This window comes from Oncorhynchus tshawytscha, linkage group LG11 (genome assembly GCF_018296145.1).
Source record: "Oncorhynchus tshawytscha isolate Ot180627B linkage group LG11, Otsh_v2.0, whole genome shotgun sequence".
Classification (NCBI taxonomy): domain Eukaryota; kingdom Metazoa; phylum Chordata; class Actinopteri; order Salmoniformes; family Salmonidae; genus Oncorhynchus; species Oncorhynchus tshawytscha.
The window spans coordinates 5,165,853-5,186,078 of record NC_056439.1 but is presented as its reverse complement, the minus strand read 5'-3'; the positions used below and the strand labels follow the sequence as shown (position 1 = coordinate 5,186,078).

The window sequence follows — 20,226 nt, the reverse complement described above, 5'->3', positions numbered from 1 at the left end:
TCTTTAAATACATGTAGTTCGACTGTACAGATATCATTTGTACAGTTAAATCATTTCAAATTCAACAAGTGCTCAGCATATGTGGGAACTCCTTGGAAAAGCATTCCAGGTGAAGCTGGTTAAGAGAATGCCAAGTGTGCAAAGCTGTCATCAAGGCAAAGGGTGGCTACTTTGAAGAATCTCATAAAATATATTTTTTATTTGTTTAACATTTTTTTGGTTACTACATTATTCCATCTCTGTTTTTTCAGTTTTGAAGTCTTCACTATTATTGTAGAAAATATTTTAAAAATCAGAAAAAACCTGGAATGAGTAGGTGTGTCCAAACTTGACTGGTACTGTACTTGTGTAAATACCTGTTTTTAGAGAGACAGTAAATCTAGGCTAAAAAAAGGACAGTTTAATATTTATCTTCCAGGCTCTGGTTTTGTCGCACCTGGACTACTGTTCAGCCGTGTGGTCAGGTGTCACAGAGGGACTTAGGAAAAATGCAATAGGCTCAGAACAGGGCAGCACGGCTGGCAATTGGATGTACACAGAGAGCAAACAATAACATGCACGTCAATCTTTCAAGGTGGAGGAGAGATTGACTTCATCACTACTTGTATTTCCGAGAGGTATTGACATGTTGAATGTACTGAGCTGTCTGTTAAAACGACAAGCACACAGCTCAGACACCCATGCATACACCACAAGATAAGCCACCAGAGGTTTCTTCACAGTCCCCAAGTCCAGAACAGACTATGGGAGGTGCACAGTACTATATAGAGCCATGACTACATGGAACTCTATTCCACATCAGGTAACTGATGCAAGCAGTAGAATCTTTTTTTTTTTAACATCTTATGCAACAGTGGGAACTCAGAAGCAACACAAACATAGGCACAGACATATGCATACACACACACAGTGTGGGCCTGAGGGCACACACTTAGTGTGTTGTGAAATCTGTTATGAATGTATTGTAATGTTTTTTAAATTGTATAATTGCCCTAAATTTGCCGGACCCCATGAAGAGTAGCTGCTGCCAATGGGGATCCGTAATAAATTCAAATACTGAGGTGATGTAAATGGAATTAAGTCAGTATTTTCTACTCTATTCTTTCTAAACAAGTCTGCTCTCAGCTTGAAAGATACCGATCATCGGAGATTTGATGTAATAAGCAGTACCGTATTTAAAATAGAGCGCATTCTTTTTCAATTTAACCACACCCTTTGGGCTATGACGCCAACCAATAAGATAATTTCTCTTCAGTGTAAACGGAAGTGACCAGTGCCTAAGAACAGTTTCCACTTTAGCGATTTTATTATTGTTATTTAGACATTTATTATTACCCTGGAACTCAAAATATGTCTCATTTAACTGCTCAGCATCATATTCTCACTCCAGGTAGTGTTTAATTCGCGTTGGAGACAGAATTTAGTTGATAGATGTTATCTGTTTAACGTTTGCTAACAATGGCTAACTGTAACAGTAACGTTATGGTTTTTCACACTCAAATAGCCTCCATCATGGAGGTGTTAGCGAATTCAGCCGTGGCAGACATATGTAAACTCGTAGACGACGACTATGCAGTGTTTCGTTTGGAAATAACTCAAAGCCAGAAAGAAAACAGGGGATTGCGGAGGAAACTACAGCAACTGGAACTGAAGGTGGCACGGGAGCGCGCAGAGAGGACAACGCGAGAGCGCGTTCTCTCCAGTCCGAATAGTGTCAAGGTCCTCGACAGATACAGAGGAATGACAAGAGGTACATTTAGCAGATGGCCAAGGCTGCGGAACCTGTCGCCCTGTTACAATATGCGCATGTGTTGAGATGTGTTACCCAGATATGGGTCTTGGTCAGTTTTTGGTTAGTAGTATGCAATACTTCCCCTGAATACTTAGTTAGGTAGCTAGCTATCGTGCAATTTTTATTTTACCAGGACGGTAATTTAAGAGCAAATTATTTTTGCACAAAGACACAATATAAAATTCTAACCAGATTCTTGATTTACTGTTTTTCCTATTGTCACACACAATTAAAAGAATGTGATGCATGGAACATAATAAATAAATAGTATATCAATAAGTAATGAGTAGTATTACCTTACATCCAAGACCGATTACCGAACTGGCAACTGCCCTGGGCGCCCCCAATCCCCCCCCAAACATTTTTAAGATTGATGGCCTGTCATGACAAATACTGTCCACTTACCAAAATGTGTCCATCTCTGCGCCACAATAGGATTCAATTAGTTGTTAGCGTCCGTTGCTGTATCAATGGTGTGATGAACTAATGCGTCCAAATTTGGAGATCATTACAGCCAAAACCGGTATGTAAACAAAGCTGATTTCCCGTGACAATTATGCTGCTAAAACGAGTTTCTACGATTCAAAATAGCAACAACAACAAAAAACGTGGAAACTGCACATTAACTTAGCTTTCAGATCACCAAGTGAGCGCCTATGCAGCTATTGTCAATTAATTAATGTGCAATTCAGTTCATACACTGGCTCATCTGGCTGGCATGTTTTTATTTTGAGCTTCCCTCGTCTTGTCTTGTATTAAAAGTATGCGTTCATTAGTCATATTATTATTGTTATTCTTTTCCTGTCTCCCTTCCTCCACCACATGTCATAGCTCAGTACTACAGTAGTGCACTTGTGGTTGAATATAATACAGGACATAAAACAGTTGAATAATGTTGAACTCACAAATACCAAAAAGGGATTTACAACAATGAATTAACCTAATTGATTAATTAAATAAACAACTTGTGAAAACCAACCTGTCAGTAATTAAGATTGAAAAATGTAAAAGGTTTCTATTTTTGTGGAACAGATGTGTCGTGAACTTCTTTATTTGATCTAATAGACCCACGTGGCAGTTATAGACTGAAATATATGGGTATAGGCTAACATCGAAACATAAACAATAAAACACCATTTAGTTGAGAAAACAAAGGTATGAATGAGAAGTAAAGTACATCATATGAGAAGAGGGAGATCCTCAGAGTTTGCAGAAATAGAGTATGGGTGATTTTTGTTGTTGTTGCTCTTTCTCTATTCTGGCATGTGGGATAGAAAGGAGGTGGGTGCTATGGGTGGTTCTGCCTGTCACTTGCCCTCGACAGGCAGCCAGTGACCAAAGGGGGACTTGAAGAAGGAAATTGCAAAATCCAGAAACACAGCTGCTCTCTTCACTCTTGGAGTGTTTGCAGTGGTAGTGTATGTAGCGCATCTGTGTATCTCACTGTGACCAGGATGAAATGGCAAGCACAAGTTCTTTGCAGACTAGATTAACCAACATGACAATAACAGTAGCTGTAGATAATGTAATGAAAAGTGGGATCTTGGAGGGTGGTTCACACTACTGCGTGTGGTCACGTCATATCACTGAGTCTGCGTTCGCAAGTATATGCATTATGTACATAAACACATGCATTCACTCAGTCATTTATCAGGAGATGACTGCATTACTCTTGATGTTGCATGTTACAAAATGTAACCTGGACTTAAATTGAATCAACATAAGAGCATGAGTAAATGTGTAGAAAAAAGAGGGAAGGGAAGCGCTGCTGGGATACTGTAGTATATAGATATGGAAACAAACAGGCAGTCTTGTTTTACTTCTCTTAAAAGCTCAATACGTTTTGAGAAGTAGCCATTATTTACTATTTTACATCTGGGGTTGCTGTACATAACTTTAACCCATTGTATAAGAGATTCACCGAAATAAAGTAATCCAGGCATTTATATATAAATTCTATCTTTATAGCTTTATCAAACGCCTTTTCAAAATTTGCTATGAAGACCAGGCCTGATATCTTTGATGTTTCATAATGTTCAATTGTTTCAAGTAATTGTCATATATTATCTCCAATATATCGTCCATGTAAAAAAACATGTCTGATCAGGATGAACAATATCTGGTAAAATATTTTTTATTCTATGTGCAATGCATTTCGGCGGGATTTTCATGTAAGAGGCCTCCGTTTTTTAAAATGGACTGGATCTTTATACTTATCACCTCTGTCCTGTTTTAGTAGTAATAAAATCAGACCTTGTTGAGTACCTGAAAGTCTACAATTTTTCTAGGATGAATTAAAACACGCTAATAATGGATCTTTGAGTACATCAAAAAGGTCTGATGTACCTCTACTTGTATACCATCAAGCCCTGGTGTTTTTCCAGATTGAAAATATTTGATTGCCTTAAACAGTTCCTTTGTACATTGGCCTTTACACAGGTATTTCTGTAAATGTGTTAATTTTACATTATTATTAGGAAAGAAATCCTTATAGTTAACATCATTCAGTGGAAATGGAGGAGACTGAAAATAAAACATGTTTCAAATATTTTGCTTCCTCTTTCAAAATATCATTTGGTGAATCATGGATGACTCCATCATTTGTAATGAGTTTCTGTAAATTCTTTTTTGTAGCATTTCTATGTTGAAGATTCAATAAAACGTTTGTGCATTTTTCACAATTTTCCATCCAATTCACTTTATTTTTTATAATACATTACTCTTGATTGTTCTTGAATAAGTACCTCCAATTCTTTTTGTTTTTCCTCTAACCTATTTTGTTCCTCTATAATACAGTTTCCATTACCATCTACCTGCGCTGTTATTTCCACTATTTCCTTATTAGTCTAATCTCTTTTGATCTAAACTGCTTTTGATTTGTATTGTATTGAATGGCCTCTAAAAGTACATTTAAAAGTGACCCATACAATAAGGGGATCTTCTGTTGTGCAGAAAAAAGTCAATTATGAATTATTTTCTCGTAGTTAATTAAGAATAAATTGTCTTCCAATAGGCTTTGATTACATTTCCAATATCCCCCTCCACGTGGAAATTCTGTAAGAGTTATATGGAGGCCAATTAGATGGTGGTCCGATTGCATTCTGTCTCCTTTTAATACTTTTTAAAACTTTTGATGCCAGGATGAATGAGACCAGGAAATAATCCAGACCGCTAGCTTGATTAAACCTCCTCCGTGTATATCTCACAAGGTCAGGGTTTTTCAGCCTCCATATATCCACTAGTTCTAATTTAGCCATGATATTTGTGATCTCCTTAAGTGCTTGAGGGTGATAGTTTGTAGTGCGATTTCCTTTACATTGACGTACTTAAAACTGTATTATAATCTCCCACCATAATAATAGATTAATTTGTTGCTTGTGAGCTCAATAGATTATTATATATATTTTCGATGAACTGTGGATCATCATTATTTGGCCCATATACATTAATTAGCCATATCTGTTTTTGGTCCAGTAGCATATTTAAAATAATCCATCTTCCTTGAGGATCTGTATGCCCAGTGTGAACAATCAGATTACATTTTTTATTAATTAGTATAATCGCCCCTTTTGAGTTTCTTTGCCCATGACGAAAATATTTCTCCCTCCCAGTCTCATCTATATTTGTAGTGAGTTTCCTGTAAACAATATATATTATATTCTTTCTCTTTTAGCCAGGTAGAAATGTATCTTCTTTTTTATGATCTGCTCAGCCATTGCAATTGTAACTGGCTATACTTATTTCTCCACTTACCATAACGATACCCACGGTTGTTTGTAAACTTACCATTCAAAAGCCTGAGGTTGATTAAGTGTCCATATAGCTGTACCATAATATTTGCACTGTTAAGCATACTGTAGCTGCAACTTTGTAAACCTACAATTGTCCTCATATTTCACCCACTAAAACCTCCCCCATATCTAGGCCCAAGACCATCAGACCATCTCCCTGACTCATGACGCACCTTTGCATCCTAAGGCAAATCCTTGGCCACCAATTGGCGTAGGCCAGAGGGAAATATGGGCAGTCCCATGAAAACAATTCGGTACTGCCACCCTTCACTAACACATTCAAAGCACCGTAGGTCTATTACATATCTATGAGGGTACTTTTTAAGAGAACTAACCAAATAATATGGAAAGTCATAAAAAAATTACAAATAACAATAATAGATCATATTAATAGAAATTATAACAGTGCAATAGTATACATTTATGCACATATTTAGAAAGTCCTAGCAACGCTATAAGCATGTCAGCCCCACCTGCTCAGATTTTTGGATCCAATTGTTTGATATACAGTATCAGTCAAAAGTTTTGACACACTACTCATTCCAGGGTTTTTCTTTATTTTTGACTATTTTCTACATTGTAGAATAATAGTGAAGACATCACAACTATGAAATAACACATGGAAACATGTAGTATCGAAAAAAGTGTTAAACAAATCCAAATATATTTTAGATTCTTCAAAGTAGCCACCCTTTGCCTTGATGACAGCTCTGCACACTTTTGGCATTCTCTCAACCAGCTTCACCTGAAATGCTTTTCCAACAGTCTTGAAGGAGTTCCCACATATTCTGAGCACTTGTTGGTTGCTTTTCCTTCACTCTGCGGTCCAACTCATCCAAACCATCTCAATTGGGTAGAAGTCGGGTGATTGTGGAAGCCAGGTCAATCTGATGCAGCACTCCATCACTCTCCTTCTTGGTCAAATAGCCCTTACACAGCCTGGAGGTGTGTTGGGTCATTGTCCTGTTGAAAAACAAGTGATAATCCCACTAAGCGCAGACCAGATGGGATGGCGTATCGCTGCAGAATGCTATGGTAGCCATGCTGGTTAAGTGGTGGATTTGGTGTTGAAATGAGCAGAAAACAACCCCATACCTACTGTAAAATATGGTGTTGGATCTTTGATGTTATGGGGCTATTTTGCTTCCACTGGTCCTGGTCCTTAGTCCAAAATCCGGTTGCCTCTGCCAGGAGGCTGAAACTTGGCGGCAAGTGGATCATCCAGCACTCATCAAAATCCACAAATAAATGGTTAGTTGACCACAAAATAAACATTTTGCAATGACCATCTCAGTCTCTGGATTTGAAACCCATTGAAAACCTGTGGTTTGAATTGAAGTTGGCAGTCCATAAGCGCAGACAAAGGATATCAAGGATCTGGAAGGATTCTGTATGTAGGAATGGTGTAAGATTCCTCCCAATGTGTTCTCCAACTCAAGCATTTTAGAAAAAGTATCGGTGCCATTAAGGTATTGAAAGTACTTCAAAATGGGTGTAAAACAAAATATTGTTCTCTGAGCAATTGTATTAGTATAATATAATATAATTTCCCCAATTTTTTTTGCATACAATGTTGCTCAGTATTTGAATGATTTATTTTGCTCATCTTTATCAAGGGTGTCAATAATTTCAGAGCCCACTGTAGGTGCCCCAGATGTGGTTGTCCAGCCCTGATAACATCGTTGCCAATTGTAGACAGTGTCAATAGTGTACAATATATCATTGAGCATTGACAGTGGTACCTAACTTAATCACCCTCTTTCCCCCAATCACTCTCTTAGGTGAAGGACATCTCACTGGAGGCCACAGGAGCTTTGTGAAGCCAGTGGGACAAAATACATGGAGAGATGACCAACCCATAGCTGTAGATGAGGAGACTGGAACCTCAACCCAGCATGTTATTGTGATAGAGGTTAGTGTCATAGTGTAACGTAAACAAATTACAGTACATTAAATGTGGTCCGTTTATTTCAGAAAGGCTCCCCTCAGCTATTTACTTGCTTCCATGTACATCCTTATTTATCTGCCTTAGGGGAGCTTGTGAGACTTTGTTATCCAATTCATCTCATGTACCGATAATAACCTCCTCTCGTCTTGTGTCAGTCTACAGATGCAGAGACTGCAGGTCCTGGAGGATCGTCTCTGGTCAAGCAGAAGAGGATTGAAGAAGAGGAGGACCCACGACACAGCAGAGACATCCAGACTGGAGCAGCGGCGGGAGTGGTGCCCCCTGTAGCCACGGAGGTTATCGCCACAGCACCGCAGCCCAGGACCCAACGCTGCATCACGGAGGTCAGTGGAACGCCGAACGCCGTCCTCAAGTCAGAGACAGACACAAAGACTTTAACTGTAACACGCAGGCTCTTACACACAGGATCTGACCACAGATCAGCCCCAGAGAGACTAGAGCTGGAGCATCTGCGCTGTCCTCCTGCTTCCAGCTCAGAGTATTTACTTTACGGTAACCCGAGCCCTAGGATGGTTCATTCCCATCGGGACTCGGGTGACGTGTTAGAGACTGGCAATGATCCGTTTTGTTCTTACGCTACAGAGATGGACCCTGGCAACATGCCCTTGGGTTTAGAGACACAGACTGATCTGTCTAGAGGGGACTGGAACCGGTATAGTAGTAGTGTATACACTGAAGGGTTCCTAGATAAGAAAGGGGAGGGTCTGGTCATAGATGAGGTGACTGTGAAAGTGGAGGACGACACTCCTCTGACATGGAATATAGACGAGACTCACTTAGGAGAAGGACACTCACAGGGCAGAGATTTCTTAGTTTACATGGACAGTTTAGAGAAAAATGTAAATGTCGCAACCCAGTCCCATTTACACAGGCTCAGGGATCGGGACCCATTGTCCACGTCCATGGAGCCTTCCAATTCACACAGCCGTGTCCTTTTCGATCAGTTATTGAACTCAAAGGACCAAAGGGCCAAGGCTCGAGGAGGGGGAGCAACATCAGGTGATAGTAAAGAAAAATGGTTCCTCTGCATGTTCTGTAACAAAGGCTTCAGCAGCTCCCAGAAGGTGGAGATCCACCAGAGGGTCCACACAGGAGAGAAATCCTTCAGCTGTACCCAGTGTCACATGCACTTCGCCCATGCTAGCAGCCTAAAGAGGCACCAAAGGGTCCATACAGGGGTGAAACCATTCAGCTGTACTCAGTGTCACATGCGTTTCGCCCAGACTGGTGACCTGAAGAGGCACCAGAGGGTCCACACAGGAGAGAAGCCCTACAGCTGCCCCCAGTGTGAGAAGAGATTCTCCCACCAGCACCATCTGAAGATGCACCTGAAGGTCCACACGGGAGAAAGGCCATTCAGAGAGTAACTAACTAAGGATACACCAGCAGAAAAAACACTCCACTATAACATAGAAAGTAACCATTCCACTCGATAGCTTCTGACTTTTACATCAAACCCTGCATTAGACAACAATACATTTTCAATGTTGTCAGCAGAAAGATCTACAGATGCATTTTGAATAACGAGAGTAACAGATTTCAGTGTAGAATTTTTCTGGGTAGAAATTGCATCCAGACATTGTGATATATAAAGGCATATATAAGCCTAAAAAGTCTGTTACATATTGTGTTTGTACTGTGTAGGCCAGGGATTCTCAACTGGGGGGTTGCACAAATATCTAGTCGTAAAGCGAATCCTGAAGAGAGTACCGAACCACTGCTTCCTACACAGGGAGGCATTGGCAGCGAAGGATATGGTGCCTGAGCTCCACGCCACTCTCTAGGATGTGATCAAGTGTGTCAACAATATCAAAAATAAAAGGTGTTTCCAGTCCTTCTGCAGGGATATGGGGAGCGAGCACCAGCAGGTGCTTTATCATGCAGAGGTCCGCTGGCTTCCAGTGGTAAAGTGTTGGGTCGCTTTTATGAGCTTCGAGCCGAGATTGCTGTGTCTCTTTAGGAAAACAAGTAATCTCTGCACAAACATTTCGATTGGAAGGAATGGCTCGCACAGTTTGCCTACCAGGCGGATAGTTTTGATCATCTGAATTCGCTCAAATTGTCAATGCAAGGAAGGGGGCAGAATTGATTTGAACAGAGGGACAAAGTGGATGCCTTCAATATGAAGCTTACCATTTGGTCAAATCATGTTTCTAACAGGAGTATTGACATGTTTCCCAATGCTGATTTAGAGATTCAGAATCTGATCAACAAAGCGCTCGGCGACACACTGTCAAGCTGCCGGGAAAATTTGCGACTACTTCCCGGAGGAGAACAAGAGACAAGACGACAAGACAACTAACTGAAAAAAACAAAAACTTTAAAAAAAACATTTAACCTTTATTTAACTAGGCAAGTCAGTTAAGAACAAATTCTTATTTACAATGATGGCCTACCCTGGCCAAACCAGGATGACGCTGGGCTAATTGTGCGCCGCCCTCTGGGACTCCCAATCACAGCCTGGACAGCCAGCATGACCTCCGAGTTGCCCTGTCAACCATTACCCCGAACTTCAATAAACTTATCAAACTGAAGAAACACCCACAGCTTTCCCACTGATAGGCCACACACCCGCACACACACAATAAATAAACAGGTTAATGAGTTATTGTTCACTAGGTTAATTATTATTGTTAATTAATTCTTACATTCATATTACATGTTATTGAACTGGTAAAAAAAGTATACCTTTAATTAGAGGTCGACCGATTATGATTTCTCAACCACGATACTGATTATTGGAGGACCAAAAAGGCAGATTTTTTATTTTATTTGTAATAATGACAGCTACAACAATACTGAATTAACACTTATTTTAACTTAATATAATACATCAATAAAATCAATTTAGCCTCAAGTAAATAATGAAACATGTTCAATTTGGTTTAAATAATGGAAAAACAAAGTGTTGGAGAAGAAAGTAAAAGTGCAATATGTGCTATGTAAGAAAGCTAATGTTTCAGTTCCTTGCTCAGAACATGAGAACATATGAAAGTTCCTTTCAACATGAGTCTTCAATATTCCCAGGTAAGACGTTTTAGGTTGTAGTTATTATAGGAATTATAGGACTATTTCCCTCTATACTATTTGTATTTCATTAACCTTTGACTATTGGATGTTCTTATATGCACTTTAGTATTGCCAGTGTAACAGTATAGCTTCCGTCCCTCTCCTTGCTCCTTCCTGGGCTCGAACCAGCAACACAACGACAACAGCCACCATCGAAGCACCGTTACCCATGCAGAGTAAGGGGAACAACTACTAGAAGGCTCAGAGCAAGTGACGTTTGAAACGCTATTAGCGCGCGCTAACTATCTAGCCATTTCACTTCGGTTACACCAGCCTCATCTCGGGAGTTGATATGCTTGAAGTCATAAACAGCGCAATGCTTGACGCACAACGAAGAGCTGCTGGCAAAACAGCAAAACAGTTTAAATCAATGTTTACTTGCCTGCTTCTGCCTACCACCGCTCAGTCAGATACTTGTATGCTTGTATGCTCAGTCAGATTATATGCAACGCAGGACACGCTAGATAATATCTAGTAATATCATCAACCATGTGTAGTTAACTAGTGATTATGATTGATTGTTTTTTATAAGATAAGTTTAATGCTAGCTAGCAACTTACCTTGGCTTACTGCATTTGCGTACAGGCAGTCTCCTTGTGGAGTGCAATGAGAGAGAGGCAGGTCGTTATTGCGTTGGACTAGTTAACTGTAAGATTGCAAGATTGAATCCCCCGAGCTGTCGTTCTGCCCCTGAACAAGGCAGTTAACCCACCGTTCCTAGGTCGTCATTGAAAATAAGAATGTGTTCTTAACTGACTTGCCTAGTTAAATAAAGGTATAAAAAATAATAATAATCGGCAAATCGGCGCCCAGAAATTCAGATTTCCGATTGTTATGAAAACTTGAAATCGGCCCTAATTAATCGGCCATTCCGATTAATCGGTCGACCTCTACCTTTAATCAAACTTTAAGGTTGTGAAACTATTCACATGGTAATTGATGATTAAGAATTCCTAATGATTGCTGTTTTTTCTATTTTAAAAACTGGCATGTGTTGCTGTTCATTAACATTATTGGACTGGTTTTAATGTCATGTTCTGAGTCGGATAATGTATTACACCCCACTCCTGAACTGGTCTCCTAATTAAAATGGCTTATTCTCTTGAATTTACAATAAATGTTTTCTCAGTTAATATGGCTGTCTAATTACTTTCTTTAATATCACAATAGTAGCCTGTTGAGACAGTCTATTTTGCAAGTGAAGCCAGCCCAAGAAAGCAAGTGGCAATACAACATTACAGAATGTAATCATCAACACTCCATAATATTGGGTCACGACTCAATTGTCATTGTAAAATTTTGGTCCCCAGGCAAAACCAGTTGAAACCCACTGGTGTAGGCTATAATGAAATAGGCATTTGTGAACATCATACTTTCATTGCACTACAGAATTTTTTCTCTAGAGACACTTTTAATGAGAAAATGTATGCAGTTTATCAAGTTTATTTAGATTTTTTGTTGAGACCTGTATGTGTGGTTTTCATATGGTGTATTTAAAACTTGTTCAATTTTAATAAACATAAAATTTGACTTTTCATTTTAAGACTTATATTGTCACTCTCTTTAATATACCTCACATCTGATCTCACCCTATTCTGCATATACCCAGCAGCGCTTTATAACCAATATACACTTAACTATAAATAAATATACCCCCACACTAACAAACACCTACTGTACACAAAATATTTGTTAACAAAAGTAGTGCACTGGGCCTTTAATAGTTCTGTATTAGTGGAAGGATTTGATATTTGTCCAGGACCCCCACCCCCCCTTTGGTGAAAACAATTGCACAACCCTCCCCCAGGTTTTACTGATGATGACTTTTGTACGTATTTTTACCCACAACATCATATTTATGTCCACCATAATGGGTTTAACAACAATTCAGTAATCCTGTAACTACAGTGTAGGACTCAATAATCTGTATCATCTATCTCTTCCAGGAGGAGGAGGCTCCAAAGGTGCTGCTGGTCAAGGAGGAGGGGTATGAGAAGGGTCTGGGGAACTCTGAGGGGAACATGGTCATGGTGGACAACCAGACTTCACCTCCTCTTGAACCCACAGAGGAACTAGCTGAGCAGCACAGGACCACACACAGTTTTACTGAGGTGAGCCCACTGAACTACTGTCTGAATGGTATTATGGGGGTGCCACAGGGTTCAATTCTCGGGCCGACTCTTTTCTCTGTATATATAAATGATGCCTCTCTTACTGCTGGTGATTCTTTGATCCACCTCTACGTAGATGACACCATTGTGTATACTTCTGGCCCTTCTTTGGACACTGTGTTAACAAACCTCCAGACGAGCTTCAGTGCCATACAACACTCCATCCGTGGCCTCAAACTGCTCTTAAATGGTAGTAAAATTAAATTCATACTCTTCAACCGATTGCTGCCCTCACCCACCCGCCTGACTAGTATCACTACTCTGGACGGTACTGACGTAGAATATGTGGACAACTACAAATACCTAGGTGTCTGGTTAGACTGTAAACTCTCCTTCCAGACTCACATTAAGCATCTCCAATCCAAAATTATTTATAGAATTGGCTTCCTATTTCGCAACAAAGCCTCCTTCACTCATGCTGCTAAACATACCCTCGTAAAACTGACTATCCTACCGATCCTTGACTTCGGCGATGTCATTTGCAAAATAGTCTCCAACACTCTACTCAGCAAATTGGATGTAGTCTATCACAGTGCCATCTGTTTTGTCACCAAAGCCCCATATACTACCCAAATCAAATCAAATTTTATTTGTCACATACACATGGTTAGCAGATGTTAATGTGAGTGTAGCGAAATGCTTGTGCTTCTAGTTCCAACAATGCAGTAATAATCCAACAAGTAATCTAACTAACAATTCCCCCCCCCAAAAAACTACTGTCTTATACACAGTGTAAGGGGATAAAGAATATGTACATAAAGATATATGAATGAGTGATGGTACAGAGCAGCTTAGGCAAGATACAGTAGATGGTATCGAGTACAGTATATACATATGAGATGAGTATGTAAACAAAGTGGCATAGTTAAAGTGGCTAGTGATACATGTATTACATAAGGATGCAGTAGATGATATAGAGTACAGTATATACGTATACATATGAGATGAATAATGTAGGGTATGTAAACATTATATTAGGTAGCATTGTTTAAAGTGGCTAGTGATATATTTTACATCATTTCCCATCAATTCCCATTATTAAAGTGGCTGGAGTTGAGTCAGTGTGTTGGCAGCAGCCACTCAATGTTAGTGGTGGCTGTTTAACAGTCTGATGGCCTTGAGATAGAAGCTGTTTTTCAGTCTCTCGGTCCCAGCTTTGATGCACCTGTACTGACCTCGCCTTCTGGATGATAGCGGGGTGAACAGGCAGTGGCTCGGGTGGTTGTTGTCCTTGATGATCTTTATGGCCTTCCTGTAACATCGGGTGGTGTAGGTGTCCTGGAGGGCAGGTAGTTTGCCCCCGGTGATGCGTTGTGCAGACCTCACTACCCTCTGGAGAGCTTTACGGTTGTGGGTGGAGCAGTTGCCGTACCAGGCGGTGATACAGCCCGCCAGGATGCTCTCGATTGTGCATCTGTAGAAGTTTGTGAGTGCTTTTGGTGACAAGCCGAATTTCTTCAGCCTCCTGAGGTTGAAGAGGCGCTGCTGCGCCTTCTTCACGATGCTGTCTGTGTGAGTGGACCAATTCAGTTTGTCTGTGATGTGTATGCCGAGGAACTTAAAACTTACTACCCTCTCCACTACTGTTCCATCGATGTGGATAGGGGGGTGTTCCCTCTGCTGTTTCCTGAAGTCCACAATCATCTCCTTAGTTTTGTTGACGTTGAGTGTGAGGTTATTTTCCTGACACCACACTCGAGGGCCCCCACCTCCTCCCTGTAGGCCGTCTCGTCGTTGTTGGTAATCAAGCCTACCACTGTTGTGTCGTCCGCAAACTTGATGATTGAGTTGGAGGCGTGCGTGGCCACGCAGTCGTGGGTGAACAGGGAGTACAGGAGAGGGCTCAGAACGCACCCTTGTGGGGCCCCAGTGTTGAGGATCAGCGGGGTGGAGATGTTGTTGCCTACCCTCACCACCTGGGGGCGGCCCATCAGGAAGTCCAGTACCCAGTTGCCCAGGGTCTCGAGCTTGATGACGAGCTTGGAGGGTACTATGGTGTTGAATGCCGAGCTGTAGTCGATGAACAGCATTCTCACATAGGTATTCCTCTTGTCCAGATGGGTTAGGGCAGTGTGCAGTGTGGTTGAGATTGCATCGTCTGTGGACCTATTTGAGCGGTAAGCAAATTGGAGTGGGTCTAGGGTGTCAGGTAGGGTGGAGGTGATATGGTCCTTGACTAGTCTCTCAAAGCACTTCATGATGACGGAAGTGAGTGCTACGGGGCGGTAGTCGTTTAACTCAGTTACCTTAGCTTTCTTGGGAACAGGAACAATGGTGGCCCTCTTGAAGCATGTGGGAACAGCAGACTGGTATAGGGATTGATTGAATATGTCCGTGAACACACCGGCCAGCTGGTCTGCGCATGCTCTGAGGGCGCGGCTGGGGATGCCGTCTGGGCCTGCAGCCTTGCGAGGGTTAACACGTTTAAACGTTTTACTCACCTCGGCTGCAGTGAAGGAGATTCTGCATGTTTTCGTTGCAGGCCGTGTCAGTGGCACTGTATTGTCCTCAAAGCGGGCAAAAAAGTTATTTAGTCTGCCTGGGAGCAAGACATCCTGGTCCGTGACTGGGCTGGTTTTCTTCTTGTAGTCCGTGATTGACTGTAAACCCTGCCACATACCTCTTACCCACCACTGCGACCTGTGTGCTCTCATTGGCTGGCCCTCGCTTAATATTAGTCGCCAAACCCACTGGCTCCAGGTCATCTATAAGTCTTTGCTAGGTAAAGCCCCGCCTTATCTCAGCTCACTGGTCACCATAGCAACACCCACCTGTAGCACACGCTCCAGCAGGTATATTTCACTGGTCATCCCCAAAGCCAATTCCTCCTTTGGCCGCCTTTCCTTCCACTTCTCTGCTGTCAATGACTGGAACGAATGGCAAAAATCACTGAAACTGGAGACTTATTTCTCCCTCACTAACTTTAAGCATCAGCTGTCAGAGCAGCTTACCGATCACTGCACCTGTACACAGCCCATCTGTAAATAGCCCACCCAACTACCTCATTCCCAAAATTGTTATTTATTTTTGCTCTTTTTGCACCCCAGTATCTCTACTTGCACATCATCATCTGCACATCTATCACTCCAGTGTTATTGCTAAATTGTAATTGTTTTGCCACTATGGCCTATTTATCGCCTTACCTCCATAATCTTACTACATTTGCACACACTGTATTAACATTTTTCTATTAGTTTTTTTTCTATTGTGTTATTGACTGTACTTTTGTTTATTCCATGTGTAACTCTGTGTTGTTGTTTTTGTTGCACTGCTTTGCTTTATCTTGACCAGGTCTCCGTTGTAAATGAGAACTTGTTCTCAACTAAATAAAGGTGAAATAAAATAATAAAAATGTAAAAATGACGCCAGGTCCCATATCAAAAAGCCTCTCAGATTAGGAGTGTTGATCTAGGATCAGTTTTGCCTTTAGATCATAATGAATAAGATTATATGGAAAGATCCTAGATCAGTACTCCTATTCTGAGGCTCTTTGTGGATCTGAGCCCAGGTCTTGATTGATTTAGTCAAAAAGGGCGACTGCACTTCCTGATTTGTCCTTGTTTTTCATCAATGCGCAATGCTAGCAGCCATGACTGAAGGCAACGAGAGTTGTCTTCGGGGTGTGTTTTGATCAGTGGAGGCTCCTCAGAGGGGGAAGGGAGAGGACCTCCCTCAGTGAACTTCATAAAAATACAAATAGTGAAACAATAAAAAGTTCTCCTTTTTTAGATAACTATACCAAAGATATTCACATATCACCAAATAATTGATTAAAACACACTGTTTTGCAATGAAGGTCTACAGTAGCCTCAACAGCACTCTCTTGGGTAGCACCATGGTGTAGCCGGAGGACAGCTAGTTTCTGTCCTCCTCTGAACAGTTATTATTTAAATAATTTTGTACTTTTAACCTTTTTTCTCCACAATTTCATGGGATGCAATTGGTAGTTACAGTTTTGTCTCATCGCTGCAACTCCCTTACGGACTCGGGAGAGGCTTCCTCCGAAACACGACCCAACCAAGCCGCACTGCTTCTTGACATAATGCCCCCTTAACCAGGAAGCCAGCTACACCAATGTGTCGGAGGAAACACTTGGGGACCATGTCCGCGTGCATGCGCCCTGCCTGCCACAGTAGTCGCTAGAGCGCGATGGGACAAGGACATCCCTGCCGGCCAAACCCTCCACTAACCCAGACGATGCTGGGCCAATTGTGCGCCACCCCAATGCGTCTCGAGGTTGCGGCCGGCTGCGACAGAGGCTGGAGTCGAACTGGAGCATGGGCTCGAACTGCGATGCAGTGCCTTAGACCATTGCGCCACTCCGGAGGCCCCTCTGAACAATTTTGAACAAATTAATTTCTTAAAAAATGAGGGAGAAGTAAGAGAGAGAGAGCTAGTTATATTTAGTTGTATTTTTTTTCACTTTCACTTATCTAGCTAGCTAGCGAATGCAGCTCGCTAGCTAGTTTAGCATACTCAAACACCCGGCTCAAACAGCAAGGGATACTATGTTAGCTAGGCTATCACTGGAACTCTGAGTCAAGGTAAGCTTTAGGACTTATAAATGTATTGCCACCGGGGCCCGCCGGTGTAACTGCTTGCTGTACACTGTAACGTAGCTGGTTTAATAACGCTTAAGTTGACTATGACGTTAGGTGACAACTATGTAGGCTGTGTGTAGCGGTCTAGCAGTTATGGAATGAAGTTTTGATTTGGAGAAAAAAAAAATTGTCTGGTCATATACAGCTGTTGTGTTGTGCACTGAAGTCCACAAGCAAAGGGAAAAGCTGCGAGGACGAGAGCGCATAGATGCGAGTAGGAATTATACACTGAACAAATTATCATGTTTTTTGTATGTAGCTGCTATGAAAGGGAACTGTGTTTGCAGTGATCAGGGGTGTATTCATTCCGCCGATTCTGTTGAAAACATTTTTAAACTGAAGCAAACGGAACGAAACGGGGATAACTGTAGGACAAATGACTACACCCTAGATCAGCTAGATGCAGGCAAGAGTGTGCAAGGCGGTATTGAATGTGTCAACTGTCTGGATTACTCAGATTTTTATCTTGACCTTTTGTAGCAACCTCATGATGGGTATATGGAAAATTTGAGTATCATGTAGTATCCTAAACCTGTCGATTGTTACATTGAGCTGGACGAATAAAATACGAATGACAGTCATTCAATATGCTGTAATAGAAGTAAGGCCATGATCATAAAAAGAATCCTCTCAAATGGCACCGACTGTCACTGGATTTGATGTGGGTGTTTCTTTGCCATTAAATCACAACAAACAAGGGCAGGAGTGAGTACAGCAAGGTAAGCTAAGCTAGTTTTGTTATGAAGAGAACAAAGTTTTGAAGTTGATGCCTTTCTCCCCCGACGGTCAGCTAATTGACCCTTCGCTTTATCCTCGCCCTAGGATTTTGGGTAACCAATCGCAGTGCTCCAATGGATTTCAACTGTTGTCAACTCCTCGGACAAGCTCATGCTTACATTGCATGAAAGCCAGTGAGGGCTATGGCAAAGTGGTCTTGTGATAATTGTTTGTGTTTCTGCTGGTCAGAGGCAGCAGGCACTCCACGTTAAACTAATGGGGACAAGAGAGGTGAATTGTTTTGCTCTCGAGGAAGGGTGCCATTGAGGGGATTGATTACCGGGGTAGGGGTAAATGTGAAAGTTGACCAACTGAAGGGGAAGATTCCCGGGGTTTATAATGCTCATAATTTGGTGCGACACAAACAGGGAGGGTGAGTGGTGACACAGAAGAGTCGCTGTCTGTCCTTTTGAGTTTTGATGTTGTGTCTTTGCCCGACAAAGGGATGTTAGAATATATAAGTTATCCCATACAAGCTTTTGTGCCAAATACGTTATGTTGTTACAGGTGTCAAGCTTAAGTGCAGTGGCAGCAGAGTCTAGGAGGGAGGTTCCTATATGTTAGAAGTGTGCAGAAGGGCATGATACAAAGGAATGTGTAGCATTGGGGAAGGTAGTGGTATGTGTTAATTGTAGGGGTGCCCATGGGGCTGGGCATCAGAAATGTCCGGTGCGAGAGAGGCAGGTTGAGGTTTCCAGGGTTAGAGTAGTGCAGAAGTTGTTGTATGCTGAGGCAGTGAAGAAAGTAGAGGAAGATGGGTCAAGGGGGAGGGATCCTTAGAAGAGTGGTGTGAGTAGTAGATCTGTACCAGTACAGAGGGGTAGAGCAACAAGTGATATATGTTTCAGTAAGATTGGATTTTTGGCATTTACAGCAATGGTTATCAACTGTACTGTAGGGATGGAAAGTCACAGAAAATGGAGGTGGTGGCAGATTCAGAGAGATATTTGGGTGTGCGAGACTTGACATCAGAAGAGTTACAGGGTGTGTTAAGTGGTGGTGTCCCATCCTTTCAGGCTGTTGGCCTGAGGTAGCACTAAATTGTTTTAAATAGTGGAGTAGGGTGGTGGTTTTTAGTGAGGGGCGGCAGGGTAGCCTAGTGGTTAGAGCATTGGTCTTGTAACCGGAAGGTTGCAAGTTCAAACCCCCGAGCTGACAAGGTACAAATCTGTCGTTCTGCCCCTGAACAGGCAGTTAACCCACTGTTCCTAGGCCATCATTGAAAATAAGAATTTGTTCTTAACTGACTTGCCTAGTTAAATAAAGGTAAAAATAAAAAAATAAAAAGTGTAGGGTTAGATTGTATGGTATATGTTGATTTTATATATTATATAAACTCAACAAAAAAGAAACGGCCCTTTTTCAGGACCCTGTCTTTCAAAGATCATTCGTAAAAATCCAAATAACTTCACAGATCTTCATTGTAAAGGGTTTAAACACTGTTTCCCATGCTTGTTCAATGAACCATAAACAATTAATGAACATGCACCTGTGGAATGGTCGTTAAGACACTAACAGCTTACAGACGGTAGGCAATTAAGGTAACAGTTATGAAAACTTAGGACACTAAAGACGCCTTTCTACTGACTCTGAAAAACACCAAAAGAAAGATGCCCAGGGTCCCTGCTCATCTGTGTGAACTTGCCTTAGACATGCTGCAAGGAGGCATGAGGACTGCAGATGTGGCCAGGGCAATAAATTGCAGTGTCTGTACTGTGAGACGCCTAAGACAGCGCAACAGGGAGACAGGACGGACAGCTGATCGTCCTCGCAGTGGCAGACCACGTGTAACAAACCTGCACAGGATCGGTACATCCGAAAATCACACCTGCGGGACAGGTACAGGATGGCAACAACAACTGCACCAAGTTACACCAGGAACGCACAATCCCTCCATCATTGCTCAGACTGTCCACAATAGGCTGAGAGAGGTTAGACTGAGGGCTTGTAGGCCTGTTGTAAGCCAGGTCCTCACCAGACATCACCGGCAACAACGTTGTCTATGGGCACAAACCCACTGTTGCTGGACCAGACAGGACTGGCAAAAAGTACTCTT

At 41.8% G+C, this 20,226-nt stretch overlaps 1 protein-coding gene across 2 annotated transcripts in view; it reads left to right on the top strand.

Moving 5' to 3' along the window:
* Positions 1 to 1,254: 1,254 nt before the first annotated feature.
* LOC112232170 (zinc finger and SCAN domain-containing protein 21) overlaps positions 1,255 to 20,226 on the top strand; it is a 98,690-nt gene continuing 79,718 nt past the window's right edge. For both annotated transcript variants that reach the window (XM_042330459.1, XM_042330458.1), the window contains exons 1-4: positions 1,255 to 1,750; positions 7,365 to 7,495; positions 7,687 to 7,875; positions 12,568 to 12,732. In XM_042330459.1, the coding sequence (XP_042186393.1) occupies positions 1,459 to 1,750; positions 7,365 to 7,495; positions 7,687 to 7,875; positions 12,568 to 12,732 (777 nt within the window). In that variant the 5' untranslated portion in view covers positions 1,255 to 1,458. The remainder of the gene's footprint in view (positions 1,751 to 7,364; positions 7,496 to 7,686; positions 7,876 to 12,567; positions 12,733 to 20,226) is intronic.